The 13,528-nt window shown below is 43.3% G+C and overlaps 1 protein-coding gene across 3 annotated transcripts in view; it reads right to left on the bottom strand.

The window, feature by feature from the left end:
• The window catches only part of uap1l1 (UDP-N-acetylglucosamine pyrophosphorylase 1 like 1), an 18,568-nt gene extending 5,186 nt beyond the window's left edge, over positions 1 to 13,382 (bottom strand). For 2 of the 3 annotated variants that reach the window (XM_078271855.1, XM_078271858.1), the window contains exons 1-5: positions 12,750 to 13,382; positions 8,399 to 8,603; positions 6,546 to 6,721; positions 6,239 to 6,411; positions 182 to 375 (exon numbers count right to left, since the gene is read on the bottom strand). In XM_078271855.1, coding sequence (XP_078127981.1) covers positions 182 to 375; positions 6,239 to 6,411; positions 6,546 to 6,721; positions 8,399 to 8,603; positions 12,750 to 13,029 — 1,028 coding nt within the window. In that variant the 5' untranslated portion in view covers positions 13,030 to 13,382. The remainder of the gene's footprint in view (positions 1 to 181; positions 376 to 6,238; positions 6,412 to 6,545; positions 6,722 to 8,398; positions 8,604 to 12,749) is intronic. The other variant, XM_078271856.1, reaches the window with a different exon arrangement.
• Positions 13,383 to 13,528: the final 146 nt, after the last annotated feature.

The following is a 13,528-nucleotide window of genomic DNA, read 5'->3' on the forward strand; positions in this document are numbered from 1 at the left end:
ATGACCCTTTGTTAACCTTTGCAAGTCAATATGTTGTCTATATATTTCCATGAACTGCCTCTCACCCTCTAGTCTGTAGTGTGTTTTACTCAAATCAGTCTAATTTCACTTACTGTGACTCATATGTACTGTACTGTCAGAGGGATCGTACCAACACATATGCGACAGTAAAGGCTCTTACTCTGCTACATCCTGCAGGAAAGCCCTGGTGAAGAAGTGATTGCAGATGTTTCCAGCACTGTACACCAACTCCCCTCCAGGTCCTCGGAGCTCAGCTGTCTCGGTTTGGATCTCGCTGTACTCCACCACCTGGGAGACGCCTCGCACCCTGCAAACAACGCCCACTGGCTCAGCAGGGTACGCCTTCTCCACCACCTGACATGATGGAGATAAAAGGCCAGATGGAAACGCACATCACAATTTTGAATTTTTCTCATCCCAGATTTTGATTTTGTTTCATTCAACCCCTGTGAGATTTAATGTTACTAACCCTACCTCACCTGACACCAACCTCACCCTAACCCCTATGCCTGATTTAAAACCCTATTTCCCATCCCACCCCAAGCAATGAAAAAAAGAAAAAGAAAACTAGAACTGCAAGCGTTATGACGGGGCCCAAGCCACCCACGCCAGTCGCCCCCGCTGCCCCGGGGAGCGCACGAAAGCGGAACCAGATGCCGGGCGGCAGGGAGGCAAACATCGGTAAATATCGAGAGGCGCGAGCCGCAACGTCTGCGGTACGTCGGCGTTGCAAATGTAGCAGTTAACAGTTCATCTCCACGCATATACAGACCACCTTTAACAATTCTCTACAATAAACAAACTTCTTAACCCCCCTGACCGCAGGGAACAGCAGAGAGAAATGACCGAGAGGGTGGAGGGGGGGAGGCAGGTGTGGTGGTTGAGGAGCAGGGGAGGTGGTCAAGTTGTTGCAAATGGCGTCATAGGAGCCGATTTATGTTTTCCTCCGTGGGTGCTTCGTGGGAAATTAAGAATCAATGACACCAACATAACCAATCACACTATGACAGACGCTCCACTTAGCACCAACTGCAATGTTTAATTGCACGGTATCGGCGCCTATGAATGGTGTTGATTTTGGATTGAAAAAGTGAAAGAAAAGAGTTGCATTTGTCCACTGTGAAGGTTGTAAAAACTGTGTCAGGTGGGTTAAAAAGTTTGTTTATTGTAGAAAACCAGGGAAGCACGGGAAAGCAAAACCAAAAATGTAACGGTAGGAGGAAAACATCAGTAAATATTGAGAAGTGTGAGCTGCAAGGTCTGTGGTACATTCCCATTGCAAATATGCCATTAACATTGACTGAGTAAAAGCGCCAAAACTCGTCTACGTTGATTATAGCGCCCCCTAATGGCCGATCTTCGCCAAATTTGGCACAGAACCTCAGAGCGGCATGCCGAACGAGTTTCGTGTTGATTGCATTTACTGTGGCAGAGATATTGCAATTGCAAATGTCACAGTTATTGGCCAAAACAAATAAACGTTGCTTATAGCGCCCCCTAAAGGCCGATATTCGCCAAATTTGGTACAGAGCATCGTAGTGGGATGTTGAACAATGATCTCAAGTTCTTTGCTGATAACATTTAATCTGGCCGAGATATGATATGATACGTGTGTGGTAGCTAGCTATGAAAATTTGTTTGGTCGTCAAATGCGCATAATTTAACGTAGCAAAATTCCTTGAGTAACTTTTGGTCACGTCCATCTGGAGATGCTACGTACCAGGTTTGGTGCTGATCCGTCGCACCGCCTAGGACGAGTTTGAAAAAGTTGGTTTTGCACATTGCGCGATATTGCGAAAAAACTTTGGAGCGGAAATGGGCATGGCCTATATCATGTGATTCAGCTTGATTCAAGGAAGACGTGGATGTAAGGATTTCTAATGTGCGATGTGTAATGTGGTAGTTAAAGTTTTGGTAGGTGTGGTCCATGACCCATTGTCTATCTACCCTGTAAATTTAAAGTTGTTCACGTTAGTGTAAGTAGTAAATTTAGACGTGGGTCCCATAGGCCACGCCCACTTTGACCCCTCAGTACCCCACTCTAGGGTTGGCCTCAGGAGTGGCCCTAGATGGTACCCAACAAATTTTGTAAAAATCGGATGAGCAGTTCATGAGATATAAACTTTTTGTACTTGTAGCGCCCCCTAGTGACCAATTTTCGTAAAACGCATGAGCGACCTCCAGAGGGTCATGACAAACAAGAATCTAAAGTTTAGCGTTGATAGCATTTATTTTGGCTGAGATATGGCAAAGTTGGTGTTTTCATAGTTAGCTATACAAATTTGTTTGTGCGTAATATGCGCAATTTTTATCCTATCAAAATAATTTTTATTATTAACTTTTTGTCAGGCCCATCTGGAGATGCTACCTGCCAAATTTCGTGCCGATCGGTCGCACGGTCTAGGAGGAGTGCGAAAAAGTAGGTTTTTGATAAATCGTGATTTTTCACACATAAAAGTTTAGGCGGGAATGGGCGTGGCCTATATCACGTGATTCAGTTGGATCCAGGGAACGCGTGGATATATGGTTTTTAAATGTCCGGTGTATGATGTGGAGTTATAGGGCCAAACGCGTTTTTTCTGCTATAGCGCCACCTAGTGGTGGAAGTGGGTGAATTGTTGCGCCTGAGGTCCTTGCGGAGTTTCAGACCAGTCCTGAAAATGGCAACCCCCGAACCACGTACGGTTTAGGCTGTAGTCGGAGTTTTAGGCGAAGAAGAATAATGATGATGATGATGAATAATCAGTAGAAAAACAATAGGGTTTCACAGCCCTGCTGTGCGAACGGCGTAGCTCTTGCAACCGCCGGTTATTGCAGACTCGGGCTTGGACCCCTAAAAAGACTTGTAGAAAAAGCTAAGCATGGTTGAACCTGATCAGAGTCTGGAGGGCAAAAAATATGCATGCACAGAAATATACAGTATATGCAGGGTATTAAAGGCTGGGATCATTGTTTTATTCACCCATCCCTAAAACCTAACTGGCACCTTTTAAATATTTTTCAGTTATCATTAGAGGAGTTTTAAATTGATTTTTACTTGTGCCTGTGCAGCACAAACTATCCTTGGGATGTAGACTGACCTTCTTTTAACCTATCATTAAGGGTAAGCCCAGCCACCCGAAAGGTAGATCGAAAGTTCTGCCTTCCGGCATACCCCCCGCTTTACCACAACAGTCCTGCCTCCAACCTCCACAAGCAGCACCAATGCGCTTGTCGAACACTCGCTTCATTTCATCCTCATGAAAAAGACCCACAAGATACTTGCCTTCCCTTGGGGCAGCAACGCACTCCCAACCCGGATGGAGCAATCAACCGTTTTCCAGCAGAGAACCAAGACATAGAGCGGCTGCCTCTCATGCTGATTGCTTCACACTCGACTGCAAACAGCCTCAGTGCATGCTGAAGGTCACGGTCTGATAAAACCAACAGAACCATGTCATCTACAGAGTGGAGAAACAATTCTGAGGTCCCCATACCGGACACTCTCCTCCCCCCGGCTTCAATTGAGAATACAGACAAAGCTCTCACTCTGGTCGTTTAAAGACCAGATGACTCGTAGCAACGGCCCCGTTACCCCATACTCCCAGGACACAGTCAGAAGCCTTCGCCAAGTCCACAAAACACATGTAGACTGGATGGGCAAACTCCCATGTTCCCATGGAACATTTTTGGGTTTACACTGCAGTCTGTCCGAAAGTCTGCCCCACCATCTGATCCAACTCACCACCAGGTGGTGATCAGTTGACAGCTCTGCTCCTCTCTTCACTTGAGTGTCCAAGACAGATGATTTGTGATTATATGTCCCCAAAGTCGATCACTGATCTTTGGCCTAAGGTGTTTTGGTATCAAGTACACTTATGAATCACCCTTTGCTTGAACATGCTGTTTGTTATGGCCAATTCATGACTGGCACAGAAGCTTAATAACAAAGCACCACAACTATATCTAGTTGGTAGTCCTCCACCTGTCCCACTAGCTTTGCTACCTTCCCTGCCAGAGGATGTTCCACTACCCTAAAACCAGTCTTCGATGCCACAGGTCAGCATGACTGTTACCAAGACATTTACAGCTTCCTTTATACACAACACCTTGTGCCTGCAAAACCGGAGCTCAGACATTATGGGATTAAGTTGATTATGAAGGACAGTCCGACAACTGATCTAAAACATAAGTCTGCACCTGATACAATTCATATTTACTGCACTGCCATCGTCGGTTCGAAGAAGGCCCTATTGAAATTGCTCCTTTTATTATTTGTCTTAGCTCAAATGAATCGCAATTTTGAGGGCCTAAACATGCTCGAGAACTTATGAAACCCAGCCACTTATCAGAAATGGTAAAAATAGGGCTGTCAATCGATTAAAAATTTTAATCTAATTAATGACATACTATGTGATTAATTAATCGAAATTAATCGCATACATAATTAACGGTGCCTGAACCGATACTTTTTAAGAAAGTTAAAAAAAAAGAAAAAAAAAAAAAGAAAAAAAGAAGGGTACTAAACAACAGCCAACATTAAAGAACGGCTTGTTTATTGCTAAGGCCATATGGTCAAAATTAAATGATTTAATAATAATGTATAACAATAACTTATTTCACTAGTAAAACGCTGTTGAACGACAAAAACGACCACCAGATGGGAAAAGGACATTTACAATAACTTGAAATGCACCACGAGGCTGTAGTTTACCAGTTTCATTGAACGCACCATCTGTGTTGTTTTTCAGACGGCAGCTGCAGATTGTTACATACCGGTGTTGAATCCTCTACAGTAAAACACAGTCAAACTTTACACCGTTTAGCGTTAGCTGTCAGCATTTTAACCGTGTTTAATCCAGCTACTAGCTAGCGGTAGGCTAACTTTAGCTGCTGTCGAGTATAGTGTTAACTAGCGTCACGTGCAGCAGTGTTTGTGTTGCCAGTATTGTCTGTTTTAGAGCATCAGAGAGAAGCGCAGATATATCAGTGGCACCAGATTTCGGTAGCCAGGGTTGGCAGGAAGAAGATTTTTACAAGTAAATGTTCCAATTAATGATCCAGGCAGCACATTCTCATCTCCCTCCTTCATTTTACAGTCGAATGGTGGCTAGAACGGCTCCGGGTCAAACGTCAATATGGAATGGATTAATCTGCGTTATTTTTTTTAACGCGTTATTTTTTTCTCAGATTAATGAATTGAAATTAACACGTTATTTTGACAGCCCTAGGTAAAAAGTTAATGGTAAAAGTTCTGATTGGGATCTGGGGCTTCGGCGTTCCAAATTGGCTCAATAGCCCCCCATACAAAATGGCAAGGCATTACATTTCCATGTAACACCGTTAAACAGAAAGTTTTTGCAATACATCGTATCGATCGCCCCGCACTCCGTGCACTGTCCGATTATCGTACAGATGTAGGACCATGTCGACGGGCATCCTGCCAGTACCCCCACCATAACCAGAGTTGCGAGGGCCTGTTAATCACTGCTTGCAGCTTAATTATTTCAGTTATTCACAATCTGAGGGTGATTCTTTTAAAGGTGTACAGTTAATTCAATTAAATTTAATATATAGCGTCAAATCACAACAGGAGTTATCTCAGGACACTTTACAGATAGAGTAGGTCTAGACCACACTATAATTTACAAAGACCCAACAATTTCCCACGAGCAAGCATTTGGTGCAACAGTGGCGAGGAAAAACTTCCTTTTAGGCAGAAACCTTGGACAGATCAAGGTTCTAGGAGATTAGGGTTACCCCAAGTGGCTGTAATAACAGTTTATTTAACAGCTCTTTATTGAAATAAGAGAAAGTCTTTTTTTCCCCTCAATATTCATGTTTGTCATAACATAACAATAAGCTACCTATTTTATATACTTTCCTTCCTTTACGAGAGCGAGGTGAGAAGATTGATATCATTCTCATGTCTGTGTTTTATGTACAGAGCTGGAGTCAGAGCAGGTGGACATATCCGAGCAGAAAGACTTGAAGCAGGGGCAAACAGCTAGCCTGGTTCTGTCCAAAAATACATCTACCAGCACCTCTAAAGCTTACTAACACATTTTGTTTAATCTGTACACAAACAGGAATGTAAAAAGGATACCTCCCTGCTCGAGCTTTGTATTTAATGCACAGGCATGACGGTAATATTCTCATCTAGCTCTCAGAAAGAAAGCAAATGTTGCGCTATTCCTTTACGGGACTCTTTTATATCTACTGAATGGTATTACTCTACCTTGGCTCCGCAGTCAGCTCCTTTGCTCACACAGAACCCAATAAACACGGGGTCAGCCATTTTGACCAGGATGTTGTCTACACAGTACACATGCAGGTACTCCACTCCTCTCTTCTTCATGTCCTCCAGCACCTTGTTGTCCACCAACGCCTGGTATAGACCACCATTTCCATCTGACAGAGAGTGGAGAGGTTTTGAAACACTACCTCAAACTATCCTGAACACACATCAGTGGCAATAGGTGAAACCATAGTGGTTTTACTGATATTTGTGTCTGGATCTTCTGTAGGAGCTGATGTGCACCTACCTGGGGCCATGGCTAACTTCCCTTTGCCCTGCAGGATGACCTTTCCATCAAACGTCACTGCTGGGATCATCCTTTGCTCAAACATAACAATGTTTGATGGCTCCAGACCAAAGTAGTTGTTCTCCTTGAAGAACTTCTCAGTGGGTGCCAGAGTGAACTCACTGGTCATTATGTACCTGAAGAGTTGCAATAGTACAGACAAGGTGTTAAAGGAGAATTCCGGTCGATTTCAACACGTAGTTATGTTGTTTGTTGTCACGTAGTGCTCTCAGTAGGGAGAAAAACGAAAATAATCGGTGTTGCCTACAACGAGTTATCCTTCTGCTAGATTTCTCACCCATGCGGCTGAAACGGGGCAGGTTTTAAACGTGCTTTTAGCCTCTTAACATGTTCGAGATGTCATTACAAGTGCCTTGTCATGTGAACTGATTCCTTCCAAGTGAACACAGTGCATATGGCTGCAGTAGATGTGAAAGAAATGCATAAAAGCTTTGCTAATTCATACCTCTGTTTAGTTCCGGTGTTCCGGTGGTGAGATAGCAAGACAAGTGCTTAGGGACCATCTACAAACTACAACACCGAAAAGCGATACAAAAATATTTTCAAAAATAGGCATATGCTTATTTTTTTAAAGTGCTGTAGTAGAACTAGCAGAAGACAAGTTATAATTGAGGTAAGTTTGGAGACACTACCTTATTTAATCATTAAATTAATAAATATTTTTGTTGTATTGCTTTTCGGTGTTGTAGTATGTAGATGGTCCCTAAGCACTCGTCTTGCAGTCTCAACACCGGAACTAAACAGAGCTAAATTAGCAAAACTTTTATGCATTTCTTTCACTTCTACTGCAGCCATATTCACTGTGTTCACTGGGAAGGAATCAGTTCACGTGGCAAGGCACTTTTAATGACATCTCGAACATGTTAAGAGGCTAAAAGCACGTTTAAAACCTGCCCCGTTTCAGCCACCTGGGTGCTAAAGCTAGCAGTAGCATAACTTGTTGTAGGCAACACCAATTATTTTCGTTTTTCTCGCTACTGACAGCACTACGTGACAACAAGCAACATAGCTACGTGTTGAAATTGACCGGAATTCTCCTTTAAAATCTTAAAGTTATTACTCTCTATAATCTTGTCGACATTATTTATCTTAAAATGTCTGCAAGCTTAACCATAGAGACAAAAACAACATGTTTTTAATCACATAACATTACTTAAAATATTTTTGTATCAACAATGGATCACATGTGAAAGTGGTCCACAAATAATTATCACCAACTCTGCAGTTCCCTTTAGCTCCACATAGCTTTTAAGCATCAGCTGACTGTTGGCAAAATTGATGTTTTGGTTTAGTCTCACTGCTGTCATCAACCTTGTTACCAGCAGCAGGCAGCTGTTTTCAGCAAAAAAGCTCTGATAAATTCACTGTCCAGCACCAAACAGCAGACAAACAGTTAGCAACTAGCTGGTAAAAATACAGCATGTCTGTCCTCCAAAGGCAGAGAGCAGTAACTACAAAAAAGCTGAAGTTGAGAAAAAAGGGTTTGAAGTTTTCAGGCTGACTGGAAACTGTGCAACAGATGGATGTATACCCTCATTTTATTGTTAGCGGCGATTGCAGTTCCTGCTACTCTACTAAAGGTACATTTTAGCATGACTAGTTTAGCTGTTTATTCTTTGACTGTAGCCACTACCTTATTTATTTATTTCAATTACAGTGGTACAATTATCTTTAGCCACAGCTAGCAATGGTTATCTCATCAGTAAGCTTTAACTCAATTTGGCTCTCTTGTTTTAACTATTCATTATTTTTTTTGGTCATAGCAGTGGATAAAATCCATTGTATAATCTTACCATGGAACGGTGCATTTTGAGCCATACTTTCTGTCGGCCAGCTCCTGGATTTTGTGAATGCGCTCTGTCTGGATTTGATACAAGGTTTTTCCGCTTGGTAGCCCAACGTTATACATCCCTTTGGGATACTGTACACCAAGGCGGGTCCCCTGACCACCAGCCAAGAGCAGGACTCCAACTCGATTCTCTGAGATTTGCAACAGCCCTGTCAAAATAGAGTGGTAAAATAGAGTGGTAACATCATCAACAGTAGCAAGGCCTTTAAACTTTCCAGCTGGCATACCTACTGTAGCACAGTACCTTTTGGCATAATAGGGGCTTTACGACCGGAGGGATTTTTGCAGTTCCTAGAACTAAACGTTCCTAGAACACTTTTTTTGTCGTGTTCCGATAGAGAAAAATTTGGGGATTTTTCCTCTGGCCTCAGTAGCGTACTTATTTAGCTCCTACTTCAGAGCAGGCTCTTTTCCTAGGTGTACTTGATTGGTCGAACTTATAAGTCATACCCACTGCCAACTCGGAAACTTGCAGACAGAGCAACAACGGGACATTTACCTTTCACCATCTATTCATCATTAAATCTACTTCTGACAACGTTTAGCGAGAAATTAACTGTTTAGATTTCTCGAATATAGGCAGTCTTGGCGAAAAATTTATGCCGACTGACAATTTGCTTCAAAGTTTTCGGAGTTCAGAAGCTCCATCAAGTGAGGCGACAGCCAGCAAGCGCCTGCCTCAAGCCAGCTTGTCGCCGGCCAGTCATGCCAGACACCTGCGGTAAGCTGGAGGTCTCTCAGACCGCCAGAATAAGAGGCTTTTTGAGCCAGCCGTTGACGGTTCGTTTTTTAACATCACAACACATGTCCATCATAAGATTAACGGGAACCTGTGGTTAACTGTCTTTTTCGAGTTAAACTCCAATAAGCGCCTACACACACATATGTCCACAGCTAGGCAGGCAGAGGCGGTCTGTTCCGAGTATAATAAAGCCCCGTCTGTGTTGAGCAAAACATTACGTGAATTACTACAAGAATGGACGTGCATTTAATATAGGAAAAGTGCACATGTATTAGCATAATTTGTTGTTGTATGTGGCGCTAAGGTCTAGTGACGATGCTATAAAGCCCGTTGCCGCGCTTGCGTCACTCCCTTACCCCTCCTACCAGTCCCTATGGCCACTTGGCCAGTGGGAATGCAAACGGAAAAAAAGATTTTGGGGGAAGAGTAGTTCTTAGAACTGCTTAGAAGTGTACTTTTCCTCTAAAAAGTACAGGTACTATCCAGTCGGAAAGCACCTACTGTAAAAGTGAAAACTTTCGTAAAACATTTTACAAGCTGGCCTTTAACGTTTAACTTGTTACTACTTTCATAATGCTGTGGTAGAGTTTTTTAGTAGTAGGAGATTACCAGTGATTTTGAGTGTTTTAGATCAGTGGTTCCCAACCTTTTTGGCTTGTGACACTAGCTCACAAACCTTCGTAACAGGTCATGAGCAGGTCAAATTACATTTCCACTCCCAGATTGTTTTAGAGTTACAAAGAGGTAAATTTACCGCTTATCTTTATCTGTCTAGTATTTCAGAAGAAAAAGCAATGATGATCTCCTGGAGTCAGCTCAGTCTCAGGCCCAAAGAAGGATTCACAAATATAATTCAGGATTTATATATAAATGTATAAATGACAAAAAATATTTCAGCTATGGTATCCATGGCACTGTGTAAATTAAAATAAACGCAAACAGGGTAACCTCTAGCTCACCCAGTAGAGTTTGCGCCCCTTGTAGGCTGAGTCCTTGGCAGCGGCCCGGGTTCGAATGTGACCCGTGGCCCTTTGCTGCATATAGTCCACCCTCTCTTTCCCCTTTCCTGTCCTTAAACTATCCTGTCAATTAAAGGCCATAAAAGCCAACAAAAATTTGAAAAAAATCAAATTGCCGCAAACTTTGTTTTTGTCTTAAACTTTGACCCTCTCATTTTGTGCTTTCACTTCAAAAGTTAATTGGAACATTTGGTTGCCTATAAATGTCTTGTTCATGCCAACCAAGCTAGCTAGCTAGCTACCACTAGCATTAGCTGGTAGCTTAAGGGAAAGTTTGCCGATTTTCTGTACTGCTGTATGTACCCGGAGGTCCCTGTTTACCCGCCTGTAAATCTCCACTATATGAGTCACCTTAGATGGGTCGAAAATCAGCTACGGTCACCCTTAAGCGTTTAGCTTAGCGCTGCACCATTGCAGCCATAGACAACCAGGCCCCCAGGAAGTGCGGCAGGCTTTGAAGCAAATTGAACAAAGCGGCTTAACGGTGGAATTGCAACTCCTGGGCCATCATGTCATGCCCTCTGGCCCAAAAAAAAAACAGAGACACATCTGTAAATCAGTGGATACATTTTTTGAGGGGTGTCCCAACCCCCGCGAAATGACTTGTTTTACCATTATCAGAATTTGATCCATTCGGTCTGATAACATTTGTAAAGTCTAAAAGAGCTGCATGATTAAACCATTTAATCACCATTCAAGTTAGTGTAGCACTAAACAGGAAGTAGCCGGCTCAGCCGGTGGAGGTCTCTAGTGTGCCTGCTCTATGGGCCAATGCGGAAGCAGTGCTGATCATGTGTGTAATTGCATCTCTGCTATAGCAGATTGTTAGCCTGGTTGACACCAGACCCTTCTCAGTTGTAACTGAGAGTGGGTCTGGGAAAGGTTCATTCACAGCTCATTTCCAAAGGTGCGTCACCAACGGACGCCGCTCAAATGCCTCTGGGCGCAACTGGATAGTCCTTCAACCAATCAGACCAACGATCCGGGTGACGTAGCAGCGACAGCAGCATCAACGGGTTGCTGTGCTTCGGTCAAAGAATTTCTAATAAGGGAAGAAGTTCCACTCTCTCATTACTTCCGGCTTCTGAACTGGTTGCAGTTCCACCAGAGTTCCATATAGGGGGCGCTCAGTGCAGAATGAATGGGACTCTATGGAGCTATACCCCTCAAAATCCACTTTTCTCAGGATATCATTTTTTGTCTAGTAATTTGAATGTTGCATTCGAAAGGGGAGGCTAAGGAAATACACATTGCTGGGTGTTAGATTTTTTTAAAGCGGATGTTTTGTTCTAAAAAGCCTTTTAAAATGTCAATCACGTCATACACATATACGGCCAGAGATACTGCTTTATGGCAAGATCTGAGTCGCTTCCTTTGTTCTCTCGAAGCATCGACAACACAGCTGACAGGTTAGGCTCTCCCTGTTAATACACGTGCTAGAAAGAGGTTTGCTAATGTTTTAAAGACCACGCCGAAATATTCACTCTGACATTCTGGCTCTGCTTCGGATGCCGTCAAGCGGGATCTCCGATCGTAATCAGTCCTTCACTGACCAATCAGCATTCATTAGCAGAATGCTAGTGTGTTATGGGCAACAACGACTCAACCTGTAACAAATCGAAAGGACACAAGTACTCGTTCATTCAACTTTTGACCTATAATCCATGTTGAACTTGCAAAAACTACAATCAAATCTGAGATTCCTCAACGACAATCAGGCGAAAGAGACAAATTTAGCCGTCTAGCTCCATAGAGTCCCATTCATTTAGCACTGGACCACGATCACCCCCAGTGGAACTCTGGTGGAACTGCAACCAAATTCGGTAAAATGGGGCTGAATAGGGAGTGGAACGGCTTTCCGTAGACGGGCTTTGGCTTCGGTGGCCGTCATGTTGAATGTAAACAAAAAGCTGCTTGCTGTCCCTGCAATATGGTCATCGTGTAAAGCCCGCCTCAACGGTTGTGATTGGTGCCTCGATTTGGAAAAATTTGAAATGGGCTTGAATGGGCTCATGGCCAGACTGACTTGCAGAGCAAATCTCAAGTTTGCTGGAAGTTCGTCAGGGTTTTCCCAAACTAGCAGATTGTAGAAAAAGTCACTGTAAAAAAACAAAAACAATTGAGAGGCCTGGGCCACGTTCAGCCTCGACAAAACGTAGCCACACGTTTTTAAATTGAATTGGGGGAGTTCAACTCCCTGTTGTGTGCGCAAGCGCTCTGCCTTTTTATTACCACAAGTTTACATACAGCTGATTGGGTATCACAAAAGATCCTCTACTACTATACTAGTCTCTAATATCACCAGTGACACAGTCAATAAACAAGAGACACGCCCAAACGAGAGAGAGAAAACAGGAGACCCCCAGACCCCCGATTTTGTTTGTCCCCCCACATTTCTTAAACCAAGTGACACCCTTGGATTTGCTACAATAATGCAAAATAGGCCTACAAAAAAAAAAGTTAAGTCCTGTATAAAAAAAACGGCTTGCAGCGAGAGCATTACAGGTTACCGTAAGACCTCTAAAAACATTCACCTTCATTTTCCCACTCTGCAAGGGAGTCTTTGTTACTTTTCCTCACGCTGCCGATGGACTCTGGGGGAACTGGCTCTATGTGTTGATCCAAGCTGGCAGACGGGGAGGCTGCAGACCTCGCAGCCCCTTCACAGTGATCCTTAAGTCCCTTTAGATCCAGCTGAGACAACTCTTGGAGGAAACTGTCTCTCTCCACCTCACACAGCTCCGGCCAAAACTGCAGGACGTGAGACTGTCCTGCACTCTCTAAACTCTGCTTCACTTGCTCCAAGGACAGCATTTTGTGTCTCGGTAACAAAGCAAACCGTGGAGTAGAAAATAAAGAAATACTCAGACATCCAACTTCCTTCTCTCAACAGGAGCTGTAGAAGTGTGGTAGTTTGTAGGAAATGACTGAATGTCTCGTGACTGCAGCTCTTGGACCCAAACAAGGATCCTGTGGTAAATAAGGCCTATATAACAGGATATGCTACTGCTGCTGCCCAAATAAAGGCGTCTTTATGCTGCTTCAGGTTTACAGAAGCGGCTAAAAAACATGTTTGAAATAGCTTTCTGTAAACCGACGTGTGGACAACTTCCTCTCAGTCAGCAGCGAGCCACGAGACCAGAGGCTACAAGTCCGAGGGAAAAGCTGTGCTGACTCAGCGTCTCTTTAGCTTGCTGTAGCCTACCGACTGCTGCACACAAAATATCAGCACCTACTACAAAATTAGACATCAGTTAAGGAAAGTAACAAAGACATACCCCTTTTTTTTTAAACTATATATTTGCACTCAAGG

The sequence above is a fragment of the Sander vitreus genome, chromosome 16 (assembly GCF_031162955.1).
Source record: "Sander vitreus isolate 19-12246 chromosome 16, sanVit1, whole genome shotgun sequence".
Lineage (NCBI taxonomy): Eukaryota > Metazoa > Chordata > Actinopteri > Perciformes > Percidae > Sander > Sander vitreus.